A 27,026-nucleotide genomic window follows, 5' to 3' on the forward strand; every position below is an offset into this window, starting at 1 on the left:
ATATTTCTTTAGTTCTGCTTGCTTTGATATCTGTGTTACAAAATAATGCTTTCCTCATTCAAACTTACAGAAATTCATTTTATGTGTATGAGTGTTTTACCTACATATATGCCTGTGGGCCACCTACATGCCTGGTGCCCATGGAGGCCAGAGAAGGCTTTGGATCCTCTGGAACTGAAGTAACAGGTGTCGTGTGGGTGCTGAGAATCAAACCCGGGTCCTCTGGAAAAGCAGCAAGTGCTCTTAACTACTGAGCCATCTCTCCAGCTCCCCATTTTTCTTCCGTTCTACCTTTATCTTTATGTTTTTAAATCTATTGTATGTATATGGCTGTTTTGTCTGCATGCCGGCCTATGCACCATTGCATGCTGGTTCCCTTAGAGACCAGAAGAGGGCGTTAGATCTCCTGAAACTGTAGTTACAGATGGTTGTGAGCCACTGTGTGGGTGCTGGGAATTGAACTCAGGTCCTCTGGAGGAACAGCCAGTAGTTTTGGCCACTGGGCCATCTGTCTAGCACTTTCTGCCATTTTTATGCAGAAATTATTTCCTAAAAAATAAATACAACAAAATTCCAATACACAAGCTGTATCTACAAATCCCCCATTGCTGTAGTTTTACCCATTCCTTGGAGACTCAAATTGTGATAAGCTATGAACGAGGGCGGGCAGCAGCATGGAGATTGTGTGTGCATAAAGCCAATGGTACGTCAGTCACTCATTAGAAGTAAGTTGAAAGCTTCTGGGGTTGCCCTTCATCCCCGGGGTCTCTAGGGGACCCTTGTACAAATTGCTGATTCAGAAAATCATGACTTGGTGGTTCAAGTGGTACTTTAGTGGCCTTGAGGAGGGAGTTGACACACCTCCCCAAACAGCTAAGTTATCCCTGTGATTATACTGATTAATTGCACACTCTGTGGAATTAGCGTGATTTCCAATGAAAGATTTTCCTGCGTTTGGAAAATAATGCATAGAAGTCATACACTTTCACTTGCTAACACATCAGCCACTTTGCAAGACAAGGAACGTGAGGGTTGGCTTGCCTGTTGCTCTCTAGTGCCTGTGAAATAACGCAAGGCTCCGTCTCTCTCCGGCAGTAAGAAGGGGGTTGGGGATGTTTCAGAGGGTGTTCACTTGAAATGTGCTTTCACAGAGGCCCTTTTTTTTTTTTTTTTTCTGGCCAGGGACCTGAGAACTCTTCAGCTTTGGAAACTGAATGAGATTGTTTGGAGGCACGGTTGTGGGGGTACAGAGACAATGCCATCTTGAGTAGTCCCAAGGGAGGTGGCATGCTGTAGAGACGGGGCCGTGGTGCAGGGACTGCTCAGACCTCCCCTTCTCAGACCTGCACGGTTTCAGCAGCACCCACCCTTTCTCCATTTCCCTGATGGCATCTATGTAGAAAGTGGGCCGAGAATCCATGCAACTCCTTCCTGGTGTCTGTGTGTTCAAGGATTTAAGGTAAACTACTTTTCATGCTGTTCGGGACAGCACTCTGCCCCTGCAAGTTCTTTAAGGAGAATGGACTGTAGACTCCGAAGCAGAGCTGGTGCCCAAAGAGTTTGGGCAGAGTGTCCAACATTTTACTTTTGTTGCATTTTCTTGCACGTGGCTCTGAAGGAATGCCTTGCCTAACATAGAAGAGGAGATTTAGCCACGAGAGGCTGTCCAGGCTTCTGTTTCCCAAAGGTTCAGATAGACAGACATAGACAGACCATCGCTGAGTGCCTTAGTTTATGCCTGAAGGAGTGTTGGTTCTGGGAAAATGGCTAGCTTATGATTCCTATCCCCCACTGCTACATAGTACTACACATCAGCCACTTAGCGTCTGCTTCTCCCTGTCTTTAGTTTAGGAAGGAGGGATGAAGGATTTCTTCAGTGTCGGGTGACTGGTTTATATTCTGGAAGTTCCATTCTTTCAGTGTGGAACTTATTTGAAATTTGGAATTTTAAATGTCTGTGGAAGAAGATAGCACTGTGCTGGTGTATAGACACCTGTATTCTAAGTTCCGCAGGAGAAACTAGCTCTCATCTCTGAGATTTTGGACATCTGATTGATAATGTCACCTTCTGTTTTATAGAACTCATGCTGCCACCTGTATTTGGGGATCAGGGATAGTTAAAGTTGACCAGCTAGTTAAAATATTGTAGAGAGAGGGGTAAATGATTTCTGATTTCCACAAGAGGCAGAAGCCTGTTGAGTTATCACCAAATGAACAATTCAAATATTATACTAATTTACATAAGATAGAAACAGTTTAAAAATAAGCTTCTACCGGTTGCTTGGTAGAAAACTACAAACGTGTTGACTTTATATAGTCATAGTATATGTAGCATCCCTATGATTCTTACAGTTTTTCAGGACTTGTGTTAGTACACAAAACAAGGATAGAAATAGGAGTGTTCCATTTGGTTTACCAAACACCATGCTAGGTGAACTACACATCTTCATTGCAAGGCTTCTAAGAGCCTTCAAGATGGAAGTTGAATTTGTGGAGGAAGATCATCGATAGCTTGAGTCAGTTTCTGTATCCTCTCCATTAGTTTCCCATCTGACTTCTGAGGCCCATTATAGGGCTGCTTCCCCACAGCAGACACTTGAGAGTGGTGCTGAGTTGCCCTATGTTATCATTATGTCTTTACTCTCACTCTTCCCTGTGTATTTTAATATACAGTTATACTCTCCACATAGAGAATGTGGGCAAGCGCTGTTTTCTGCCATGTTTTTGTTAATTGCTTGCTTTGAGTTAACATGGAGACGGTGGCAGTTAATTGTGAGACGTCACAGGTTCTGTGTGTATCATTTGTACAGCCATAAAGTATCTAGAGACCTTTTAGGAATAAAACACCATGTAAATGTAAATTATCACCGCCTATAAGACACTTTCATTAATTTCATATCAAATTCATGAGTGTTTTGAGCTCTGGGATTTCAGAGACTTCAGTGTTGGCCCCTGGTTTATTTGTGCTTTCTTTTTCTAGAGTTTGAACATCAACAGCAAAGCAGATACAGATGCTAGGATTTGAATCCTGGCTCTGTCACTTAGACCTATATGGCCTTGGTCAGTTTTCTGTGCCTCAGTTTCCCCATCTGTTAAATGGTGTTCATGCTGCCCTCCTCACCAGCTTCTGTGCAGGGTAGTCAGATACCGTACATAGAGCCTCGTAGGTAGTGGCTCGTGTGAGGTGAGCTCTCGGCTCTTCTGACTTGGGTAGGACATGAAGAGACAGCCATGTCGATGAGAGGCCTCTTAAGTAATCACCAGTGTGTATTTTCATTACCCCTGCAAATTCTAGCTACTGCTTAACGGAGTAGCCCTTTCATTGTATTAAAAAAGAAGCAGCACAGATTAATAGGGTATGCCCAGATAGGTTGGAGTTGGGACAGGGACAGAAATTTATTCTAAGTCAAGCATGTTTATGATGAGTTCCCTAGTCTGCTGCGGAGGAACAAAAGACTCATTCTTCGGTTCCCAGAGCGAGGATTAGCAGGGAAATAGCCTGGCTGCTATTGTCCTGTGGGATCAGATAATTTTTCATCAAGGCTTTGAAGAGGAGGCGGAGTTCCACCGCACAGGTGCTCCTGTTTCAGTGGTGGGTAAAAAACATCTTCCACCTGGATAGGCGTGTTAGCGAGGCCCTTTACAAACCAGGGGCCATGTACCTCAATAGGACGCAGGCCTCTTGTTGATCAACCACCAGGGGATGGATGTTCTATGGCCCAGCTTACCAAGCTAGAAATCATCCCACAGAGAAGTTGGTCTTGTCTGTCTCCAGGTCTTTCCACGTGGCTTTAAACTGTTGTGTGCGCCCAGGCGCACTAATCTACTAAAGGCGATGTTACTATCCTTGTGAGTAGAATGGGTTTCTGAGCCCATTCCCTTCCTGTAATATTTTCATTGCCATTCAATTCCCTTGCAATACGATACTGTGATATGTTGGAAGGAAAGTCAGATGTCTAATGACAAATAATAGATTATCTAAAGATTGAATCTGGGTTCTTTAGATATTTCCTAACTGCACTGCCCCAAAATTGCAACAACAACAACAACAACAAATTTTCCTCCTGGTTTCTGGGATAGCATGATAAAAGATTATTGTCAGGGTCAGCAAAAATATTGGCCTTAAAAATTGTAGATGGCTGATATTTTCTGCTGAGACTAGGTTTGCAGGAACAACAGAAAGAAGGAAGCAGATCCCTTATTGACTGCCATGTGGTGCCATTTTTAGCAGTCACATTTAAATATAGATTTCAGCCATAGGATGGGCATGATTTGAATAAAGCCTCTGTTGACTTCCAGGATCACTTGCTCGCTATAGACACCGACCGACCTGTCCTAGACAAGAGGCTGCATGATGATCTCCTTTGTCTCCAGGACTGATTGACACGTGCTGTGTCTGCTCACTTACAGCATTCTTCATATTTAATTGGGAGAAAAAAAAAACAAAACAAAACATTGTGACACAGCATTACATGTTCCTTGTGTACATAGAGCCTTGCTGGAGAGGAGACGTTGTTTAGCACTTGGACTTAGTGCAGAGGATTCTATCAGTCTTTTCCACTCAGCCATCTCAACATCCTTCATCAGGTCAGACCATGCATTTCCTGCACGGAAATTGTTACCAGCAGCAAAATTTAACATTTGGTCCTTTTAGGTTTAAAAATGAATCGAGTGCCTGGCAAGATGGGCTTCTCATATATGTACATTTCGCAAGCCCTCCCCCTCCCCCAATTTACAGGCATACAACAAATGTTACTAACGGGTACTTTTAGTTTTTAAAATATGGACAACAGTACTCCACGCAGTAAAAGACTTGAGCGATTAATGCTACCCTTATGCCTCTTTTGAGTAGTTTTAGCCATGGGGCTTGGCACTGCCACCATTGTCTTTGTGCCAAAAAATATCCGCAGCGGCTGTCGCATTCTAGGACTGGAGGGTTGTCTCGAAAACTCCGCAGTGAGCTTACAGGGTGTGCTCCGCGCCGCTATCTCTTTGAAATATTGGAGAAATGGAATCTTGAGCTCCTTCAAAGAGCCTGTGTGGTTGTGGGCCTGAGAGTGGGCGGTAAATAATGGGGGGAGGAGGAAATAGGCTCTGTGTGCCAGCCAGTTGATATAAGTGACAAAATCCATGCCTGACATAGAGGAAACACAGATATTTAGGGGCCTTTGTGTCCCTGAACATACATAGTTACTTAAGGGTCCTACTCAGACATCTTATCAGTGAGCTTCAAAGTTTCATTATCTTGAAACAAACATTCCAGTGAATTTGAAACAGAAAATTCATATCAAGACCATGCCTAATTTTTAATGGACAAACTACATGAAATACTTTATTTATTTATTTTTTTTCTGGAAACTGAGGTGCCATTTTAAAATGGCTGCTTCTTATCATTTGAAAAATGATAGAGCTAAGAAAATCTGATGCTTGAGAGGTCCTGGGGCTTTGTCCACAATCCCTGATTACTTTTGCTACCAGGGTTTTGGGCTCTGAGGGCAGATTTATAGATGAATTTGGGAACAAAAAGCTGCAATAAAGTTAAAGGCTCACACTATTAGAATGAAATGTGTTCGCTCAGGATCTCCGCGGCGATCCATTTGATGGTAAAAGTGGATGGTACAGATGAAACCTTCACAAGGAGCATAATCCTTGGGAAAAAAATAAAAAAAAAAACCAGTCCACCTCCCAGCCTCCCGCTGGCTGCGCTGCCTCTTTGGTACCTCGCAGACTTCGACAGAGTCCTGGACTGGTGCCCGTTGATGTCATGGAAACACTCAAATTACGGGAGAATGATTCATGTCTGTGCTGTTCTCTCCCCCTCCCCCACACAAACAGGAGTCGATTTTTAACCCTGACAACTTGTAATTTGCAGTGGGTTTATTTTTGTATCTGGATAAATATTTTTTAACAAGCAAAATTAAGATTAAGCAGCCTGTATCTGATATGATAGTAAAGACTGCTGGGCCCATGGAGCCAAGAGTGCTTTGGGGACTGCCGCGTGAATTCATATTTTCCTCCTCCTGCCTCTGACCTCCTCCCTTCCCTTCCTAGCCCATTGCTCGTTCTTTTCTCTTCTTTCTGTCTCTTCCACACCCTATCTGTTTCTGTCTCACTCTCCTGTTCTTGTGTTTGTCCTTCCTGTTTTCATTATCCTAATAGAAGGAGTGGCCCCGGCTTGTGGGTATGTAGCGAGACAAATGGTGGTAGGAAAATGGTTCTCCCCAATTTTGTTTGTTAGAGATGAGTTCTGGAATAATATCAGGTGGTAATTTCCTTCAGAAAAAAAAAAATAAATGGAACAAAAACTGGTCATTTTATCTTAGGCCTATATTTTACAATTCGATATTTGGAAATTACGAAAATAGGACATTAGATTTTTATTTCCTACAAGGTCAAATCACTTTAAAAAATAAACAACTTTTCTGTCTGTCTGCCTACCTGTCCGTCTGCCCAAGAAGTGATTAAATAGTGACTGTCATGTCCAAATCAAATATGTCATGGTATACTTGAAGATTTTTTGTGTGTGAGAGCTTAAGGAAGGACCTGTGTTTTTTGATATTGTTCATAAAAGTCATGTCACTATCACTACAGTAATGGTTACAAAGAGCAGTTAAAGGGTAGGCAGGGTAGCTTACACGACACAAATGGCTAAGGATCTGTGTGTGACCACATGTGCAGCGGGCACAGGTAAACTCACCTGCACCGTCACATACAGTGGAGTTCCTCCTTTCTATTCCGCAGGACTGACACTCTGTGTGATGGTGTCTCAATTCACTGGAGCTGAGGCTGATAAGGGCATTGATTTTACACTTTGCATGGAACACAGTAGAAGAAGTATAGTATTCCTAAGTTTGAGTTTTGTTAAAAATCAGTAGAAAAGTTAATACAGGGGTGGGGTGGGTGCCTAAGACTCCAAACTTGTTCTCTTTGAAAATAATCCTCCATTGGATGTGTTAATATAGTGACATGGACGTGGAGCACACTTTACACCAGAGCTAGAATTCCCGAAAGACACATTCTGTGTGTGCTGTCAAGGAGGCTTATTCTGATAACATTGACATTGAACCCAAAGAGAAAATGACTACTGTTCCTGTCGGCATTCGTGTTGAGTGGAGAAGGGAAAATCTGGGGGTTGTAAACTTTAACAGGATGTTGGTTCAGCTCCTCAAAATAGAAGCTTTGAATTTCCCCTTTGGGATAGGAGACTAGTGCTCTGCTGTCTATAAAGTACAATGTACCTCCGAACACTAGTCTCGGGAGTAGTGTTCTTCAGTGTTGGCTGGAGTGGGGTCTGAGCATTAGCTTGCCCCACTAGCCCCATGTCATTTGGCATGGTCAGTTTTCTAGATCAACCCTTTGATCATCCCCAGCTGGATTCAACCACACCTCTTGTAATGCAATTTCTCTTAAGGTCTAAACAGAAGAAAACGTGCGCCCTTGGGTTCGTCCGCACATGGGGCTCAGTTGCAGTGAGATAGATTCTCTACCTGTCCTGAGCAGTCTAGAGATAGATGTGGAGTTTGGAACCTGGACAAGACATTCAAAAGCCTGATCCTAGGACCCGCTGGGTCTCCTGGTAGAATCTGAACTTGGATTCAGAATAGGTGATTTTCCCAAGTCCCCTTTCCCATGAGTTCTCTCCATCATCATGTTGATCATGATGAGGATCACTCCTGGGAAAGAGAGTTTTCAAAAGGGAGGAGAGGCAGGTGGGGGGAAGGGGGCTTAGCTTCGAATTTCGAACAGTGTCTTTGCTAGTTTCACCATCTGGAGAGCCCGTGATTGATTAGCTCTGGCCTCCCCATTAAGTGTCAATATAATCAATGGGAATTACCAGGCTAGGGTCATTACATAGATCATTTGCCTGCTGTGTAAATAAAAATGAAATTGTGCAAATTTTGTGAGAGAGAAAGAAAGTGAAAATAAGGAATGACAATTTGTTTGTTAGAGAAAGTGGAGGCCACTGGAATGACAGTTTTTGGAAGTGTGGAGCAGTTTGGCTAAGAATAGGAATGAAGGATATTTTTTTCCAGTTTCTTGTCGCCAGAGTGAGAAAGTGTTATTCCCTGTCTTGCTTGCATACATTGCCAGTAGTGCCTCCTTTACGTATGTAAACATCGGGAACGGGGAGTGGATCTCTGTTACCTGCAGGGGAGGTTTTCTTGAAAGGAAAAGCACGATTTATACTGTTTTATTGTTTCTCTTGGCAGGTAAAGCAGAAAGGAGCTCGTACTCATCTTATGGGAGAGAAAACGTGCAGGGTTGCCACCAGGTAAGTGCCCCTCTGGGTTGGAGAAGAGCTGAAAGTTAACCTGGGACATAAGAGGGCTGAGCAGCTGTGAATGTGATGTCTGTTCAGTTGTGACACTGAGGTGCGCGGAGGGAGGGTAGAGAGCCTCCCGATGACTGTCTTTAAGGAATGAAGTAACCCAGAGCTTAGAACTCACAAACATCTTGTTTTCAGAGCTTGGCGGAATCAAAACTACATCCACGGGCTTGTTTCTCATCAGCCAGTACCCCGGTACTGTGGTACTGTTTGCGAGGCAGCTCGGTCCGTGAAAGTAGGTCCATCAAAAAGAGTTTATTTGCAATTAAGAACTTAACAATTTCTCACCCAAGAAATGCTCAGTGTGTCAGATGCTGGGATTTGGGTTGGGGGTGGGGGTGGCTCTAAATTACAGTTTTCTTAGGGGTTAGATGATGTTGTGTGAAAACAGGGTGGGATTGAGAGATAAAAATGTCTACGAAAATATGATTTGTTGTCCTTTTTTTGTTTGTGGATTGTTTTTGGCCGGAAGTCAAGGCCAGCAGGCTAACAGCAAAGCCGTCACAAGGGAAGCATGCGTGAGTTAGGAAAAGAAGAGTACCTTAATTAAATAATAAAATGTCAGTGTAGCACAATGGTATTTTGTGTGTGTGTGTGTGTGTGTGTGTGTGTGTGTGTACATGTACACGCTTGTGCACCCGTATGTGTATCCATACCCTCTGCATTTGTATACTTTCAACTCTCTGGAGAACCCATTCCTGAAAATACTATCTATAGGCAAAAGTGGAAGCTTTTTCCTCAAGTCAACTCCAATTTTATAGATTTTTTTTTCCTTTTTGAATTTTAGTCTTATTACCAGTCATGATTAAAACACACATTTTAATTTGTAGTTTTAGAGAACAGAACTGCTTTCAAAAGCTCTCACTGAAATTACTACCCTTTAATACCCCAAGTCTTGTACCATTTTATTCTTCACCCACTGAAAAAGCGGGACATTCGTTTTTTAGGCAGAAAAGGGATGCTTCATCTTTTAAGCTCTCTTGCTCTCCTAGTTTCTTTAATGATATAGAGAAAAAAAATCCACTTGGGATCTTTTTTTTTTAAACAACCTGTTTATTATATCCCTAAAAAATGTAAGCCCACACATGCTTCAGTAATATAACTGGGCATTGAAGAAGGGTTCCTTTATGGAATGGATCCCTCATCTATCATGAAGGTAGAATTCTGGGGGATTGGTTCTGGAGGGTTTCTCTCCCCTCCCCGCTGGATACATTTGCATTTTAAAAGTTGACTCCTCTGGCCCACTTGCCAATTCAGTCATACTCTGCCTCTAAAAGATTCTCGTTGCGATGAGCCGCCCAGCGTTTGGTTGAGAACTCTTACAGGAGTGTAGCCCATGGCAGTTTGTGTGGAAAGAATTCTGCAGGGAAGAAATTTACAGCCATTCCAGAGCAGCGGAAACATCTTTGGAATGTGAGTGCACATGTTCGGGGCAGATAGCCTGGGCAACCAGCCTTGCAGAGCCGGGTCTCTGGTGTAAAAGCTCTCAGTTCCTGCAGAAAAGCTGGTTCCTGTGAGTCTGGTTTCGGAGGGTCAAGGCAGAGGTCGCCAGAGTTTTGGGGAGAAGAAAGTTAACAACATCCTTCCTTTTTGCAGATGGTCATGGCACAGGTCGCTATTTTTCGCTGGGGCCCCTTTGCTGGTCATTGAGAGAATAGGCTTCCTAGTCCCTGTATCCTTTCTTACTAATAGGAATTGGCATGATTCCTCACAGACATAGAGATTTCCTCTGCTGAGTAAGCCTGAGGCCCCTGAACTTGGGAAAGCATCATCCAGACCGTGGGAGTCAGTGTGTGTGTGCAGTGTGAAGTCCCTTCTCCCTCCGGTTTTTTGGGAACACTTCCCTCGGGTGAAACTGAACTTATTATTATTATTTTTTTTTTCAAACGCCAGGTGAGAAGTGGAGAGGGACATGGGGGGAACTGAGGTGGTTGCCTGGAGTGTGTGAGGGCTGACATTTCGGGACCTCGACTAGTTCCTATCCAGGGAAATTCTTTTGTATATTGGGGATGTTACTGCTCTTGCTTTTCTTGAGAGATTCTTCAGAATCTAGCTGGGAGTGTGGAACAGCCTTTATTCACTCTGAGTTCGGCTTCGTGCTGGCAAGAACTGGCTCTCGGTGTGCTCAGCTTGGTCTCAGCAGTGCCCACCTATAAACAGTGCAATGCTTAAGGATAATAAAAGGGAAATACTGAGAATTCCCTGTGTGGGGAAATAGGGCCTGGAGATGAGAATGCGTATATAGTCCGGCTTTCGGCTTTCTGTGGAATTTGAGACAAGAGCAGACCAGAGTTTCTCTCTCAGTGAGTCGGTTTCTCTTGAGCTGCATTGTTCTTTGAACCCTTGTGTACGACTTGAGCTAAACAAATCCCAAAGAAAGGCAGAGTCCCTGTGTCTTGGGCTTGGAGTCTAAACAGCAGATCACAGCTGAAATGATTCCCCACTGTGTAACAAGGTGAGTGATTCTCCGGGAGCGAGGGAGGGAGGGAGGGAGGGAGGGAGGCCTTTGTTTTCTCCTGTTGCCAGTTAGTGAAATGCTGGACAGAAAACCTTTAGATGGCCTGGCCCCAGGAGCTGCGGAGCTGCCTGCCTTTTCATAGGATAACAATGTAGCCTGTGAACCCGAAGGGATGAGCAGTGTTCTGTGGGAGCATGCTTATTCTAGTCCCAGTGGCTTTTGGCTCATCCCCCACAAACAGTGGTGGTAAGCAACAGGTAGTGAACCGCTGTCCTGGAGGATTTACTTATTATTGTGAGATGTCTAGGGTTACAAAAGTACATCACTGTGATATATATATGCATTCAGTGTGTGTGTGAGAGAGACAGAGACAGAGAGGCAGAGAGAGGGAGAGAGAGAGAGCATAACTGATGGACGTGTTTCTCTTAAGAATTTACTATTAATAGCAATAGACATGGTTTTCTAAAAATTGATATTTTAGCAGGAAAATAAAAAGCCATCAGGTTCTTTATTATCAATTAATTTGGATTCATTAAAAACGAGCAGCAATATAAATAAGCACATCAATATACTTCCATGTGAAGTTATCAGAAATACACATACTGACTTTTTGCAACTTGGGAACTTGTGTAGACAAAAGTGCCTTTTCAAGGCTCTCTCACAAAACACAGAGAAACTAATTTACATCAAATTGGTGTACGGAAATCACACCCCAGTTTTAAGTTTTTCTTGCCAACTCACAACCTCATATTACTTTTACTGGCAGAGAAAATAAAATTTATAATGGAAAGTTTGACAGAGACACAAATGAGTGAAAATAAACTTTTTCACAAGTTAGCCCAACCTTAATCCTGTAAGAGCCAGCATTTAATTCCTAGTGGATAACATTGCAAATAACAGAAAGAAGGGGAAAAAAGGAGTCACTCGCCTTCGATATCTTTTTTTCCTGTGCTGAATAGGATCAGTTTGCAGACATTTCATTTTTGCCAAATTCTACTACTTTTTTAATGCAAGATTAGGTCGGCAGAATCGGTAATCTTGAGTGTGGACGTTTTCACCCTGAATAGAAGTTTGACAATGGTGACTAGGAGGGTGTGTGTGTGTGTGTGTGTGTGTGTGTGTGTGTGTGTGTGTGTGTGTGAGAGAGAGAGAGAGAGAGAGAGAGAGAGAGAGAGAGAGAGAGAGAGAGAGAGAGAGAGAGAGAATGGCTGGGAAGCTTAGTGCTAAGTTCTGTCAAGTGAGTGTTTCAGGAGCTGGCCTGAAGCCTTTCTAACTCCCCAGGCGATTGACTGTATAGCTAAGTTTGACCTTTTCAGATAATGTTCTGCTGAATTATGTACCCTTATACTGATACTTTTTCCAAAATCTGCCTGTCATTCCTACTGACCTTGATAAAGCTTTTGACTTCTTGCCTTAATTAGATTATTCAAGGCATGGATCTATATTACATACGACCTCCATTTCAAAGACGCTGAAATTTTGTGATATGCTGAAATCTTGGTTGGGCATTCCTGACCTGACAAGCCAAGCCCACACCTCGGTCCCTCTAGGAAATAGTTGAGGCCCAGGTTGCCCTCAGCCATGCTTGCTTCCCTTCAAGCAGCTATGGACGTAGGACCGTGCTGGTAATGTTAGATGTGTAGATACGAAAACTGATAGAATGGAGTTAAAATTATACCGAATTAAGCTAGCAGACTCCTGTCAAATTTCAGAAGCTTTAAGTCTGTCGAGGAGAGAAGTCATTTCTTTTTGTAACTTAGTTTGTAATTCACTGAAACTAAATGTGTCATTGACTCTGAAATGAATTATAGATTTAAGAATGGGGGTTTTCTTCTAATTATTTGATGGGGGGGTGTAAAAAGCATTACAGCTGATGTAATTCTAATGCTTTGGTCCTTTTTAAAGTCCCCCCCCCCCCCAAAGTCAAATAGAAAAAAATAGATATAAGTTAAAAAGACACAGACTCTTTCAGTCAGTCATGAAAATGAGTACTTACACTCTGCGGAGCTGAAACCTATTTTGATTTTTAAAACGATGTGGTGTTTGGATGCTTGTGACTTGTTCAGCCTTGATCCTCTGTGTTGTTCCTGAGAGCGGTTCCTATGTCCTCCCCGCCCCAGCCCTCTGCTTTCCCTTTGTGACATTTCTGCTAATTTCCCATTATTTATGTTCACTGAATATTGGCTACCACCAGGGCTCCAGAAACTCCTGGAGAGCAAAGGCCAAGTCTGCTGTATCTCGCCTTGAGTATCATGTGCCCGGCAGGTTACAAATCGGAAGACCTCACGTTTATTTTCTCAGCATCACTGTTGGCAAACATTGGAGGCACTGACGTTTGAACAGCAGTGTTGGTGAACTGTGTTGTGGGCATCGTTTTCTGTGCCTATGATAGTCAGAAAATGACATTTAAAGGAAGCCTTTCCTTCTAACTTAAAAGGCTCGCACAGCTTCTGTCTCGTTCTGGAGTGACACCACCGGGTTCTCTGAGCTGACTCTCTAGCTGGGCTTCACTGACTTGTTGATTTTTTGTTTATTTTATTTTTTTAAATTCCTGCCATTTCTTCCACATGCATAGTTGACCTTCCTCTGTCGGGAAGGTGATTGTAAATGTTTTGTGTTTCTGGTGGGGTATTAATGGAACCAGAGATCAAAATCCTGATCTGATCCCTTGGCCACCATGTCCGAGGGAACGGTGGGGCAGGATGTTTGCAACCCGGATGGCTTTGGACATTTCAGGCTCTGAATTCGCTCGGAGTGTGCTACCGTGGCTGTCCCGAAGCGGTGGTTGGTAGGCAGCAGCCTATCCTTTTGCAGAGTTCTAATATAACCCGCTTTCAAAAGATACCCAACACTCACTAAAGCAGAAAATGTATCTTTTCTTTCATCGTATTGATCAGCGTCTATTACAGTCTTCTAGGGATGTGTTGGGTACTCAGGAGAAAGAAAAAGGGATTCCTTTTATCCCCATTGACTTCTTCCTATTTGGATGTTAAAGAGGGACCAAGGATTTGTGTTCATGTTCATATTCCTCCATGTATACATACATGCATCTACCTATCTATCAGTTCTGTCTGTCCATCTGTATATCATCCATCCTCTATGTGTGTGCTTGACTAAGATTGTCTCAAACTTTCAGGCTCAGTTGATCTCCACACCATCCTGAGTAGCTAGAGCTATAGACATGTATGTTTTTATTTTACAATCACAGAAGGAACATTTTTAAGAACCCAGAAAATTTGAAAAACTAATAAAATGAAATGCCTTATATCTACCATATAAAGAGTTGTTAATATTCATTATAATTTTGTGTATATAACACCTGTAAGCACATAAATTCTCAGAAAACCCCTTTTAAGTGACAGTGCTAAGATTTCTACCCTAGATTTTTAAGGATATATCTCTTCAAAATAGAGCACATGCCTTTCTTAACTAAAATACTCTTACCATCCTAAAGAAATTATCAGTAATTTCTTCTTCCTGATTCCTATTCAGATTGCTTCAGCTGTCTCCATAAAAACGTTCCCATTGGTTTTTACAAAGTGTCGCATTGATGCTGACATTTGGGTTTTGTACCTCTTAATCATCTCTTTCAGATGAGAGCAGTTCCTCTTTTTGTTTGACTAGCGGTGGCCTCAAAGAGACCAGTGTGATTGCCTTTACAGTATCCCCCCCTTCTAGAAATGTGGGTTCATTTCCATGTGATGCTACTTAATTTGTACCCCACTCATTTCTCTGTCCACTGAAAATCCAGGCTTACTGAGATTCGGGCTGGGCGTTTCTGTGTAGATGATCTCGGGGGTGACATGGAGTGCGCCATTGTCGTCCCACCAGGACCCTGGACTAATGGCAGTGCTCATTGGATCATCTGCTTAGCCCGACAGTCACTAGGTCACTCTGTCATAAAGAAAGCTCTTCTGTCTTACAAGCGGTGGCCCTTTGGTAATTACGTTATTCCTCCACAAGCTGTTCCCTGGGTGGTTTTAGCCTGTGTTGATGAAACCTATGTGAATCACTGCATTATAAGTGGGATGTGCTTTAATTAATTAATTAACTTTTGTGTGTGTGTGTGTGTGTGTGTGTGTGTGTGTGTGTGTGTTATATGTATGTGTGTGTGTACCAGTGCGCTCATTTGTGGGTACCTGTGTGGAGGCCAGAGGTCAACTTCTGGTACCTTTCTCATCTCCGTCTATGTTTCTGAGACAGGGTCTTGCATTAAACCTGGAACCCACTGTTTCTGTTAGGCTAGCTGGCCAGGGAGCTACTAGGACCTGCCTATTTCCACATCCCCCATTACTAGGGTTACCAGTGTGCTCCGCCACACCCTGTTTGGTTTTTTTGTTTGTTCGTGTGTGGGTTTTTTTTTGGGGGGGTATCGTGCGAGGGATCCAAACCCAGGTTCTCATGTTTATGTGGCCCTTTACCTACTGAACCATCCTCCCAGCACTCAAAATGACGCCTTGACTGAAATAACAACAACAATCTAACATTTTCCGTGTGGAGCTGACAATCCTCTCTCCTGAGGGAAGAGCTTCTTTCATTGTTCACTTTTTTTTTTTAATGCCACCCCTTTTAGTGTCCCATGTGGATAACGGTGTCATGTCAGTGATCCTTGATTTTAATATGCCCCTTACCTGTGGGCTACTGGCTGCAGTAAAACATTTTTCCAATCACTGATAGTCCATTGATAAGAGAAGCAGTCATGGCCCAGGAAGCTGCTCAGAAAAGCCCTAATGGCAGGAGGCAGATCTTTGCAAGAGGAACTCTAGTATTCCTTAGCTGAGATTTGGGGCTTCTAAAATAAACCTCTGGTTTCTTTAGCTGTTAGGTCAATCTTGCAATAAGTGCCGCCATCTCTCCAAAGTCTCCTCATGCTCTTCTGTATTGGGTTATTGCTGTTAAACCCATGAGAGCTGGCTGCCAGCAGCTGACCCACGCACTCCTGTGGGTTGCTGCCATACTTTAGACTCTGCTCTCTGGGGAATCAGCAAGGTGCTGGAAATAATCCCCTCCCTGATCAATCCAGATGTGGTTGAAGAATTAAGTCAACGTGTGTACATTTCTGAAAGACAGTTTGGGCTGGACTCAGGGAAGGCTAGGAACAATATTAGGTGCCAATATAAACCTCTAGAGTGACTGTTAATTACTCCAATTTAATGGCTAAGAAATAGAACCCAAATAAATGAAACAGGCAGATTCCAAGTCACTGTGAGTTAGGTGTCAGAGACAGGTTTCTAACTCTGGCACGTCTAGTTTCCAAGACAGAACCCTTTTTCCTTGCTACCCCAGGTTCAGACTGGGGTTCTAAGCTCTGAGGTCTGCACTGGGTCTTATCTAGGAAAAATATGCTCTGTAGGTTTCATGGTCCCGAAGAAGTCTGGACTAGCACAGTGTTTACGGTAGAACATCTTCACTCTGATCTGTTCAGATTGGCAGTGAGGACTTGGGCATGTCCTGCCATCCCCAACTGCCCTGCATTGAAAAAACATATTGTATGAATAATCTATTTAGTAACATCCTCAGTCTTAGCATGTGCAATTTCCTCAAAATCAACGCGGATTTCCTGTGAAAAGGCTGGGGTGGAATATGTCAATTCACATTTTAGCACCAGCACAAACACTTCCTTTAAAATGTACAGATTCTCTGCTGGCCTTGGCTTTCACATGGTGCTGGCACAATAAGGTTTGCCATGACGCATTTGGATTCATAAGCAAATCAGGTTATTGTCCCCAAAACACCACAACAGCGTAAGGTAAAATTCCTAAACAATAGCTTTAGTGGGCTCTAGAACGTGACCCAGTCATTTCCTGGCGATGGCATTTAACCTACTTATGCAGTCTATTCAATAACAGGACACAGGTTAAGAATATAGGGCAGTCTTGGTCAGTTCGGGATGAGGATATACAAAGCCATCACGTGTATTTTGAGATAATGTATGACTACCAAAGTTAGACATTTAGTGTCCAGATTGTAAATTCATGAAGATTTGGGATGAACTTCCTTTTTCTTATGTAAAGCATTAGGTGTTTTTGATAATTACTAGAAATTAGGACTATAATTGTTCGTTTTGTATTTTTATTGTGTGGAGAGAAAGAAAAGTCAGTCAATATTAAAATATTGACATAATTCTGCAGTGTGCCCAAGAAAGTTCCACACAGACATATATCTTTGTGTCTTGTAGAAATGAGGATAGCCCTAGAGCTCTTTCCCTAATTACTCACAGTTCAGAATCAGGATAACCTTCAAAAGTGACGTCGCCTGAATCTATAGCCTTGTGTCTAAACTCAGGTACAACATCCACATTCCACAGTCAAGGGAATGTTTACTTGGACTCCTTGAAGTAGAACTCAAGATCAAAGCGTCCATAGTAGCAGAAGATACGAATTAAACCCCTCACCTGAAAGAAATCCCTTAGGAAGTTAGTGGATTTGCTGTTGAGCCTTATTTCAGTAACCTGCCCAGAATTGACATGCTCCTTCTTTTGGGCAGTTTTTGTTCAGTTTTCATGTGTATGTGAGTTTGGTTCTGTGGGCTCACTCATCGATACACCGAAGGGGATGCCCTGAAATCTGGCCGCCTGCTCCCAGTGGGCTGAGGCTGGTCTGTTGGAAGTAGATCATAGTAGCACATAGCCCCCGTAGAAAGGGCCGTTTGCCTCTTCTTGCTCCCACGTTACTGCTATGCAAATACTACTTTCTTTCCCCCAGAGCATGGCACTGATTTGTGTCAGACTGTCCTTGTATTTAATAAAGGGACAAGTCACATTTTGCTGAGATTGAGACTTTAGGCTGGCATTTCACCAGATCTCCTTGAATGGGATCTGTTAGCAGTCATGGTATCTAGTGACCACCCCCCCCAACCCTCTGCAATGGTCCTCATTTCTTCTGCCCCTCTCTGTTCAGAAGACCTCTCTTAGTGAAAGGATTTTTGTAACTTGAGTCAAATATATCCTCTTATTTTCAGCCTACCATAAAGCCATGCTTATGTGCATTTGGGACCACAGAGAGTCAATGTTACGGCATAACTGAGGAGTAACGGCGTGGATGTTTTCCAGCAATGACCATCCCCAGAGTGCTATATGCGTGGGTCTCTGTACGTTAGAGTTTGACTGTGCATGCATGCAAAGTAATCCAGGCTTATTTGTACCACCATAATGAACAGCAGGCCACTGAATCTTTTCAGTTTTATTGGTATTATATACAGTAAGTTATTAAATTTCATCTCTGTAATACACCTGCAGTAAAAGAACCAAACATTGCTTCACTTAAGAACACGGTGTGTGTGGTATGATGCCCATCCCTATCGCACACCCCCAACAGCTGCTTACAGATTGCAAGATCCATTGTGTGTATTCCCTTGAGCCCACCTCTAATAATCGAGACACATCTGCCATAGCAGTATTATAGGCATATGTAGTTTTATTGAAAACTATACCTGTAAAAAATTAAATAACTCCTACCTCAATTAAATTGGCAAGCTACCTTTTGTAAAGATCATATTGCAGACCTCCAGAGAGACCTAGGGAGTTCATTTTATCCTTATATTACAAATCACCAAGTATGTTATTTTTATTTAGCTGAGGAGCTGGTATTTCTCAGGCTTTGATGATCAGATACTTGATCTCTTCTCATCTGTGTTTAACTTTTCGCCTATCTCAACATATAAAACAAGAACTACAAGTAAGGAATAGGAAGAAAATATTGAGATTTTTCCTGCCATGAACACAGGGTAAACAAAGGCACCAGGGAAGGCTGCCATGCCCCTCTTAAAGTGGGCGTCCGAGTAAATATAAAGGTTATCAATCAGAATCTGACTTGTCACTCATCTTAGAGATTGGTTGAGATGCTACAGCAGTGCTTCTCCAGCTTCCCAAAGCTGTGACCTCCCACCCCCGTTATGTGCCTTATGTGTCTTTTATGTGTTTTGCCTGCATGTATGTCTGTGTGAGGGTGGTGGTCCTCTGAAAGAGCAGTCGGTGCTCTTAACCACGGAGCCAACTCTCCAACCCTGCTGAGATCTTTAATACGGTTCCTCATGTTGTGGTGACCCCCCCTCCCCCCAACCGTAATGTTGTTTTCATTGCTACTTCATAACTGGAATTTTGCTACTGTTATGAATTGTCACATAAATGTCTTTGTTTTCTGATGGTCTTAGGTGACCCCTGTGAAAGGGTCATTTGGTCACTAAGGGGGTCGCAAGCCACTGGTTGAGATCCACTGGTCTACAAGCTGCTTTGAGACCTGTGGGGTCTTCACAAAATAGCAGGATATAATCTGATGGTCAGATGAGTTAGTCGGTCCTACTAAGCATATGCAGGAGATTGCTATTGGATTACATCTTTGTGATCTGAGGTCTTCACAGAAGAGAGGCAGGATGTTATCTGATGGTCAACAGAATAAGTTGGTGATACCAAGCCTATGCAAATGGATTAAATCTCTTGCATCAATATGTTTTCTTTGTGTAATGCAGACTGAGCTGATAATAAATGTCTATAATTTAATTTTTATACAAAGGGGAACATTTAGTGATACTTTCCTTTGGCCGTATGGCTGCTGGTAAGTTCTTCATGCCCCACTGAATGACCACCAAGACAATGCCCATAGGGACTGTACTGATTAGACTCAGTGGGTAAAAAAATATATATATAAAAAAAAAGGCACAGTGTTGGAGGGGAGGGAGAGGAGAGCTGAGGGCTGCATGTGAAGAAGATGCATGGTATGCAGGTACAAGCGTTTTTGAAGAATGAAGACAACACCAGATTACATGCAGCAGTGTGATTGGCAATTGGTACTGTTTTCATTACAGGGTAGGGGTAGGCCTTGCTTCCTTGGCTGTCTAGTTTTATAAGGTTTTGTTTATTTGTTTGTTTGTTTGTTTTTTGACTGTCTCAGAGAAGTCTAGACTACTTTAGAATAAATTTGGATGAATTATTGTGACATATTGCATAAACTAGCAAATCAAAAATTAAAACAAATTTAGTGATTAACAACACCCCACATAGGTTACTTTTGTCAACTGAGCACTTCATGTAGATGGGGTGTCCGTCGAGGTCTTCATGTCAGGGCATCTTTCCAGTATTATGGTGAGTTAATCAAGAAGAAAAGCTTATAAATTTTCCTCAAGCTATTATAGAAAACGAAATCCTCAAACTATTATAGAAAACGAAATACAAAGACAAGATGCCAACCACCTAGAAAGAATGTATACCATAAAAGAAGAGTAGGAACATTCTGCACCACGGTTTGGTAGCAAGAACTTTTTCATGCTACTCCCAAGGACTGTAAGTGAATGGACTGCGAAATGATAGGTGTATTGTTTCTCTAAGAAGAGCGTAGACTTAGGTAATAGATTCCTGAACACAATTGGGAAGTACATGCTTTCCAAGAGCAATATGACAGAAGGTAGAAAATCAAATATTGACTACCAGCCATGACTGTGCATAGTTGTACATTTAAATAATTTGCTTTTCTGGTAGGAAGATTGATTAAAAGGATTCTTCCTTTGGTTCTAGTTCCTGATCCCATCAGATTTGTGTGCAGTCTTCATTCTCTTAGAGGATGCAGAATTTTATGGTAATAAAAGATAGCGCTCTTGCTCTAGTTGGCACCTCAATTTCCTAGAGTTAGAATTCAAGTTCTTAGACTTCAATGTCATGAAGAAGTTTCCTTTTTTGTTGTTGTTGTTGTTGTTGTTTTGTTTTCAATGAAAATGCATTATGAACTTTAAACAAGCTTTTCAAACACAACTGATAGGCTGTGTGGGCATTATGTCATAACTCAGTCCACAGCATTTTTTGAAGTACCAATGCACTGAAGTATTCTATCTACCCATGGCTATGATGTCCTCCTATAAAAAACGTCTGTTAACATTTCCCTTGAGCTGTGAAGTCTGCTCTGGTAAACCCTGGAGCTTGGAACTGTCATGGGCAGGCAGAGTAAGTGGTGTGACATGATGTCACTGGTGGCAAAGGATTTGCTATGGACAGTCACATGTGGCAAAGTAGAATGTCAGCAGCTGCCCCCCTTGTGAGATCATCCCTCAAGGAGTCTTTTGGCATCGCTGCCATTTAACTGTCTCAGCCAAGAAGTCACTGGTATAGACCTGTGCCTTCTTTTCCTTACCAGCAGATACCAAGTAAATCTGGTCTGAATGTGTTTGAAGGACAAGAGACTTGGAAGTATTTTGACAATGGAATCAGTAGAGCTGTTGGGAAGGAAGGGGGCTCTTTATGTTGAGGAAGGATCATTCTGTTATTTATTTCTAGGGAACTTGTGTTCTACATCAGCTGATAGATAACATACACATTCTCATTCTTGAACTTTAGACTCGGACTTTATCACATAGCAGATTTGCATCTCATGGGGTACTAGCTACTCTCTAAAACTTAACTGTTTCTCAGAAACACAGAGATGTCGAGGTTGGCAGCTCCTCTGGAGTTCTAGGCAGATATTTTGCTTTGTCACTTGGTGCATATGGTTTTACTTTTGCTATAGACGGTCACAGGTGTACTCTGATAATAAAATCCAGGCATCCTAAACCACGTGTATACTTTCAGCTGTCTATCAAAGCTTTCTGGAACATTCAACAACAATATACTTGAGTAAACTTCCATTTTTGGATACTTCCATTTTGAATATTTAAGGTCTGTATGTTTGTGTGTATAAGGTTTGAGCACTTACTAAAGTGCTCTAATGCTTAGGGCTTTCTAAATTCATGTTTGTACTTGATTTGGACCTCTTTTTATAAAATGAAGGTAAAATTGGGAACCTTCAGGCATTTTACCAGAAAAGTAGGTAATTCACTTTGGGTGTTAGATTTGAATTCCATTGTTGCTTTCCCTTGGAATTAATCCATTTGCGTCCATTGGCTTAGCCACTGACAACCTCCAAGCCCACTCCCATCCTTGACTAGTTGATCTCCCTCATCGGCAAAAGGCCTTAGTTTCCAGATCAGGCCATTTCTGCTTCCAGGATACCAGAGACTCTTGCTCCTCCGATTCCCCAGTCTCCACTGCTGTCACCCTGCAGCTCTCCTGCCCCCAGCATGCCATTAGCATGAGCTTTCCTGTGGCCACTGGAACCACTGGCTTCGCTCAGCTTTCATCTGTGACCTCAGAGTCCCGCCTCTGGTGGATGGGACAGCATTTTGGTCACCAAGATCCTCTCTCACCTTCTGGCCTTGTCCATATGCACCACTCACTGTCAAGTTCTACTGCACCAAGCTGCTTCCTGCTCTTAGTGCTCTGCCTCTCTTAACCAAGGCCCTTTATCCTCTAAGATGATTTTTATCTCGCCTCTCCTTCTTCTCATCTTATCTCCCTTTAATCAGATAAACTCAAATCCTTTGTCCCACTCAGCCATTGTTTTCTCAGACAGTTGGATCTGGGAGCCATGCTAGAGTGAGGTGCCACGCTTCTGTGCTGGGTTTCCTAATAGCTATTCCATTCTGCAGGCAGAGGCCAGCAAGCCAACTCTTCCCCCTCTATCTCAGTACTTAGTACAGTAGGTGGATGAGCAAATGAATGCCCGAGCCAACAGTGGTACTGACTGCATCCAAGTCACGTGCAGTATTGAAATACCTTTGTTGATGATAGCATTAACTCTCTCTTTAATCTCATTATTGATATAAGAACCAAGCCTCAGAGAGCCATTGGCTACCTATTACTTCTTTAACCTTGCATAAAGTTGGAAGAACTTTTCCAAGATGTCTTCCTTTTTTTTGGGAGGGGGGGTCGTTTTGTTTGGGGTTAGTTTTTTGAGACAAGGTTTCACTGTGTAGCCCTGGCTGTCCTATAACTTACTGTGTAAAACAGACTGGCCTTGAACTCATAGAAATCCACCTGCCTCTGCCTCCCGAGTGCTGGGATTAAAGACATTCACCACAGCTGCTGCCAGGGCTAAAGTTGTTTTCTTTTTCTTTTTGGTTTTTTGAGACAGGGTTTCTTCGTGTAGTTTTGGTGCCTGTCCTGGATCTCACTCTGTAGACCAGGCTGGCCTCAAACTCACAGAGATCCACCTGGCTCTGCCTCCTGAGTGCTGGGATTAAAGGGGTGCGCCACCACCGCCTGGCCAAAGTTGTTTTCCTATAGAGGATACAGCTCTCCTTTTACTGGCAGCATCCTTGGACACATGTATCATCCTGCCACTCTGGGACCTCTGTCTGCCAATAATGAGACAGAGCATCTCTAAGGAGTGTCTGAGGCTCAGCCATCTAGACAGCCATTGCAGGTCTCCAGAACAAGGAGAGTCAGCAGCTCTCTGGTGTTTCTCATAGGTACACGTTGAAATAACATGGTACATGTTTCCCATGCTGCCACCTCACATTGGTACTAAGTCCCTAATGACTCCCTGGAAGCACGGAAGAGGACCACAGTCCTCATGAAAGTAGGAAAGGTCTGAGGCTGACGGGGAGAAGCCTAGTACTAGCTGCATCTTGTCTCCTGTGGTTCTCCTTGTTCCCTCTTGCTTAGTAGGAGATGGAGAGAACAAGGAAGAAATGGGTGAGTTAAACAGACCATGGTTTGCCTCTTCCTGTTTCTTCTCTATGATTGTGGTCTTGAAGTAGGACATGAAGAAGCTAATGATGATGACAAATTTAGCCCTGTTTATTTTTATTTCTTCTTTTCTTTTCTTTTTTTTTTTTGAAGTTCTTGAAGATAGAATGTTAGTCAGAAAAGACAGCTAGCTAATGGCCAAACCCACTTTGTAGCAAGTAGAATCCAGAGTCCAGAGATGGTAGATTTACTTAGCAATAAACAAGAGCTCTCACCCATATTGACCACATAAGACAAAATTCCAATAGCATCATGTGGAAGCGTTTCCTAGACGGGCCTTTCTGTCTTCTAAGAGCAGAGGGCCATCTAGGCTAAGAAGTCATACCCAGTGGCAGCTGGAAATTCAGCCTGAAGAAATTTCTAGATGAGTGTTCCTTTGTTCAGCTACCACTGAATTGCTCTGTCACAGAGCCAGAGGGTGTCGTTTGCTTGTAAATACTGAGTTTTTGAAATGTCACTGTAACACTGGAAAAATGTTGTCTCAGAAGGTTGCCAAAGTGACAGAATCCCGACATTGTAAATACCAGCCAACACAAGTGCTCATAAATGACAGGAATAAAATATACTTGACTAAATCCATAATAATCACTGATAACACTGTTTACCCCCAGTGACCAGGAACTGTGAACTTGGATAAAAAGCACATGTGTGCAGCTATCACTACTGTGAGCCTCTAGCCATTCCAGAAAGGCTCCCTAAATATGTAAAAGCTTTATAATAACTAAGAAGCAAATGCGCAAGATAGGTTGTCAGCGGCCCCAGAGGAACTGGCTAGAGCCCTAGCTGTCTTCAGCACCCTAGGGGGCTGATAAGGCCTCCATTGTTCAGCTAAGAACCCAAATGTAAGCCGGGCCAGACAGGCTTAGTGGACTATTTTCAATCCATGTAATTCATAGACTGTCCCTCACAAGCTAGAGGCAGCACTTTCCTGTGTCGTACACATAGTGTGAGGGAGGAGATAAAAATAACATCAGCATTCAGTGAAACCCTAAACTTGACTTAGACTTGTAAGGGCTAGCCAGACCTTCCCCCGGCCCTGGGACTTCTCTAACCCAGCGCTTTTCTTGACGATAACTTCCTCCCTTCTGGAAGTGATTGCTTCCTTACCCTTTCTGCCCCAGCATTAAAGAGGCATTTGGATATCAGGATTCTGAGAAGGCATATACTAGTTGGCAAGCTAATACCTCCTTAGCTTCCGTGATGTGTCCATCCTGGCTGTTCAAATGGAGCACCCTGCAAATGACCATCTCCTGAGAAATCCTCAAAACGGTGGATCTGAATGGCGTGGGGTTCAGTCCCCCTGGCTTTCAAATAGGTGAACACAAGATCAAGTCACTCCGCTGCTTGGAAGTGCCTCCCACCCCCAAGGCACTCGACCTTCCCTCGGCTGTTCAGGGCGAACTCGAGCTGCCTGAAGCAAGCCCCTCAACTTTTCTATAGGTACAGAAACCTTGTTTCTTAATGTTTTCTTGTGTTGTTTAAATTTCTGTTAAGTATTGCTTTCATAACTAGAATATGTAGTGCTCAGTATTGGAAATAGCTCTGATGAGAATGGGAAGTGTGTGTGTGTGTGTGTGTGTGTGTGTGTGTGTGTGTGTATTTATTAATATTCTTTTAATTTATTTATTTTCATTTTATGTACACTAGTGTTTTGCCTGTCTATATGTCTCTGTGAGGGTATCAGATCTTGGAGTTACAGACAATTGTGAGCTGCCATGTGTGTGCTGGGAATTGGACCCGGATCCTCTGGGAGAGCAGTCAGTGCTCTTAACCACTGAGCCATTTCTCTCCAGCCCCCACTTATTAATATTTTTTAATCAGTCTCAATATGTACTCCAGGCTAGCCTCGAACTCATGATGTTCCTGCCTTTGCCTCCTGAGTTAGGGCATTGCATATATGTGTTACTATGCCAAAATAACATTTGACCAAAATGTTGTAATTGTAGTTAGTGGGTAGCCATTCCAGCTTTGATCTGGAAGTTCCAACCCCCATTGAGGCTTTGGTAACTGTCACACCTACAAGGTGGGGCTGAGAGAGGACCCTGAAGACCTGAGATGGCTGTGTTTCTCGGCTATTTGTGCTTAGGGAAGAGCCTATTGGAGGTAGTGAGGTTTTGATCAAAAGGTGTCTGTTTTATTTGGCATTAGCTGGATTGGTAGCAAGGATTTTAAGATGCTCTGGGTGACAAAGACTGTGATGTTTGCATCTTTCAGGGTCCATCAATGGCTCTGAGTAGATGAGCAGGGCTTAGGAGAAAACAAGAGTGTGTAAGCCCTTAGTAGCTCAGCTGATGGGCCTGTATCCTGGTAACAGGGTCATTCAGCCTTACCATATTACCATGGGAATTCCCTGGATGGGGACCCAGCATGCCTCTCCAGGTACCTGGCAGCTGGTAGGAGGCAGAGGAAGGGCTGGTTTGGCTGGTGAGTGTAGGTGCTGGTGTGGGAGCTGACAGCCAGTCCCGGGCTCTCTCCTGTCACTGCACTTGCGAGGCTGAATAGCTTCTCAGATTTTCCTCAGAGAAAGGCAGGCTTTGTCTTGCAGTGGTGTGCTGGGTGGCAGTGGCCATGTGTACTCTCTGAAGCCCGGGCAACAGGCAATGTTGGTCAGACTGTCTTTGCCGTCCATGGCTTTGGCCCTGTAGAAATTCTTTTGTTTAGGCTCTCCAACTGTAAGTAGACAGGCACAGATTTAACTCTGTCTACAGTTACCCTTCCTCTGTTTTTCTTCCTGTTTCCTCTGCTTCCTTTCTTTTGCTTATTTAGAATCCTGTGGGGGAGAGCAGACAGGATATTTTGTCGTCATCATAAAAGTATGCAGGCCGGCCTTGAGCTGGCGGTGCAGGAAGGATGACCTTGAACTTGTGATCCTCCTGCCTCTACCCCATCAGTGCTGGAGTGCAAGTGTGTGTACCCCCACACCAAGCTGAATTTCGGGTGATCTTGGGATATAAGAGATTACTCACTAGTAAAGAAAACAGATATGCAATCTTGAGATTTCACTTCTCTTCTCTGCTGCTTGCTGGGCCTCTTCCTTCAGTTCAGCTTTCTGATTCACTCCATCCCAGAGCACCCTTTGGCAGTGTTTTAAACTTCGGGAAACTCAGATCTTCAGTCTGCTCAACCAGGAAGTAGCCCCAAAGTGCCCCCTGGTGGCAAGAATAGGAAATGGCAAGATGGAGGGTGTGTGGGGGTGGTGGTGAGGCAGCATGTGACTTTGGATCTGATTTTCTAGTAACATCTCTAGCTGTCTGTAGCTAATAAATCATCCTTCAGTGTCAATGTGAAGCAGCTCTGAACAGATGAGTGTGTCACTTATGGTCCCTGTGCGGCTTCTTTTGCGGCAGCGCCTTTCCCCTTCTGTTTCCTTTCTTTCGGTAGAAGATGTTTCGAGCAGTATTCCATTGGCCTTGGCCTTCCTCACAGCACTAATGCTCCGAGCAGAGACGGAGAGGCCAGGAGAGGAAGGCAGGGAGGGAGCCCGCCTAGGAGCATGGGTACTGGGAACCCGCACATGCTGTCACCTCATGTGCTGGTGTGAGCTCGGGGAAGGGCTGCGATTCCGTGGCATGCTGATTAGCCAAGCACTTGTCACCTCTGTCACTGCTCATTGGACTACCAAGTGTGAGCACACCATCTGATTGACAGCTGTCCTTTGTCAGAGGGCCATCTTTCCTCCTTTCAGTTTGACT

General features: G+C 43.3%; 1 protein-coding gene across 26 annotated transcripts in view; it reads left to right on the top strand.

The window, feature by feature from the left end:
• The window catches only part of Tcf4 (transcription factor 4), a 346,965-nt gene that overhangs the window by 168,308 nt on the left and 151,631 nt on the right, over positions 1-27,026 (top strand). For 19 of the 26 annotated variants that reach the window (XM_042263873.2, XM_042263871.2, XM_076555435.1 and 16 more), the window contains one exon: positions 8,211-8,272. In XM_042263873.2, coding sequence (XP_042119807.1) covers positions 8,211-8,272 — 62 coding nt within the window. Of the gene's footprint in view, positions 1-8,210; positions 8,273-9,499; positions 9,740-9,792; positions 10,782-24,035; positions 24,775-27,026 lie in introns of those variants that run through there. The other 7 variants (XM_076555444.1, XM_076555446.1, XM_042263880.2 and 4 more) reach the window with 6 other exon arrangements.

This window comes from Peromyscus maniculatus, chromosome 19 (genome assembly GCF_049852395.1).
Source record: "Peromyscus maniculatus bairdii isolate BWxNUB_F1_BW_parent chromosome 19, HU_Pman_BW_mat_3.1, whole genome shotgun sequence".
Taxonomy (NCBI): Eukaryota; Metazoa; Chordata; class Mammalia; order Rodentia; family Cricetidae; genus Peromyscus; species Peromyscus maniculatus.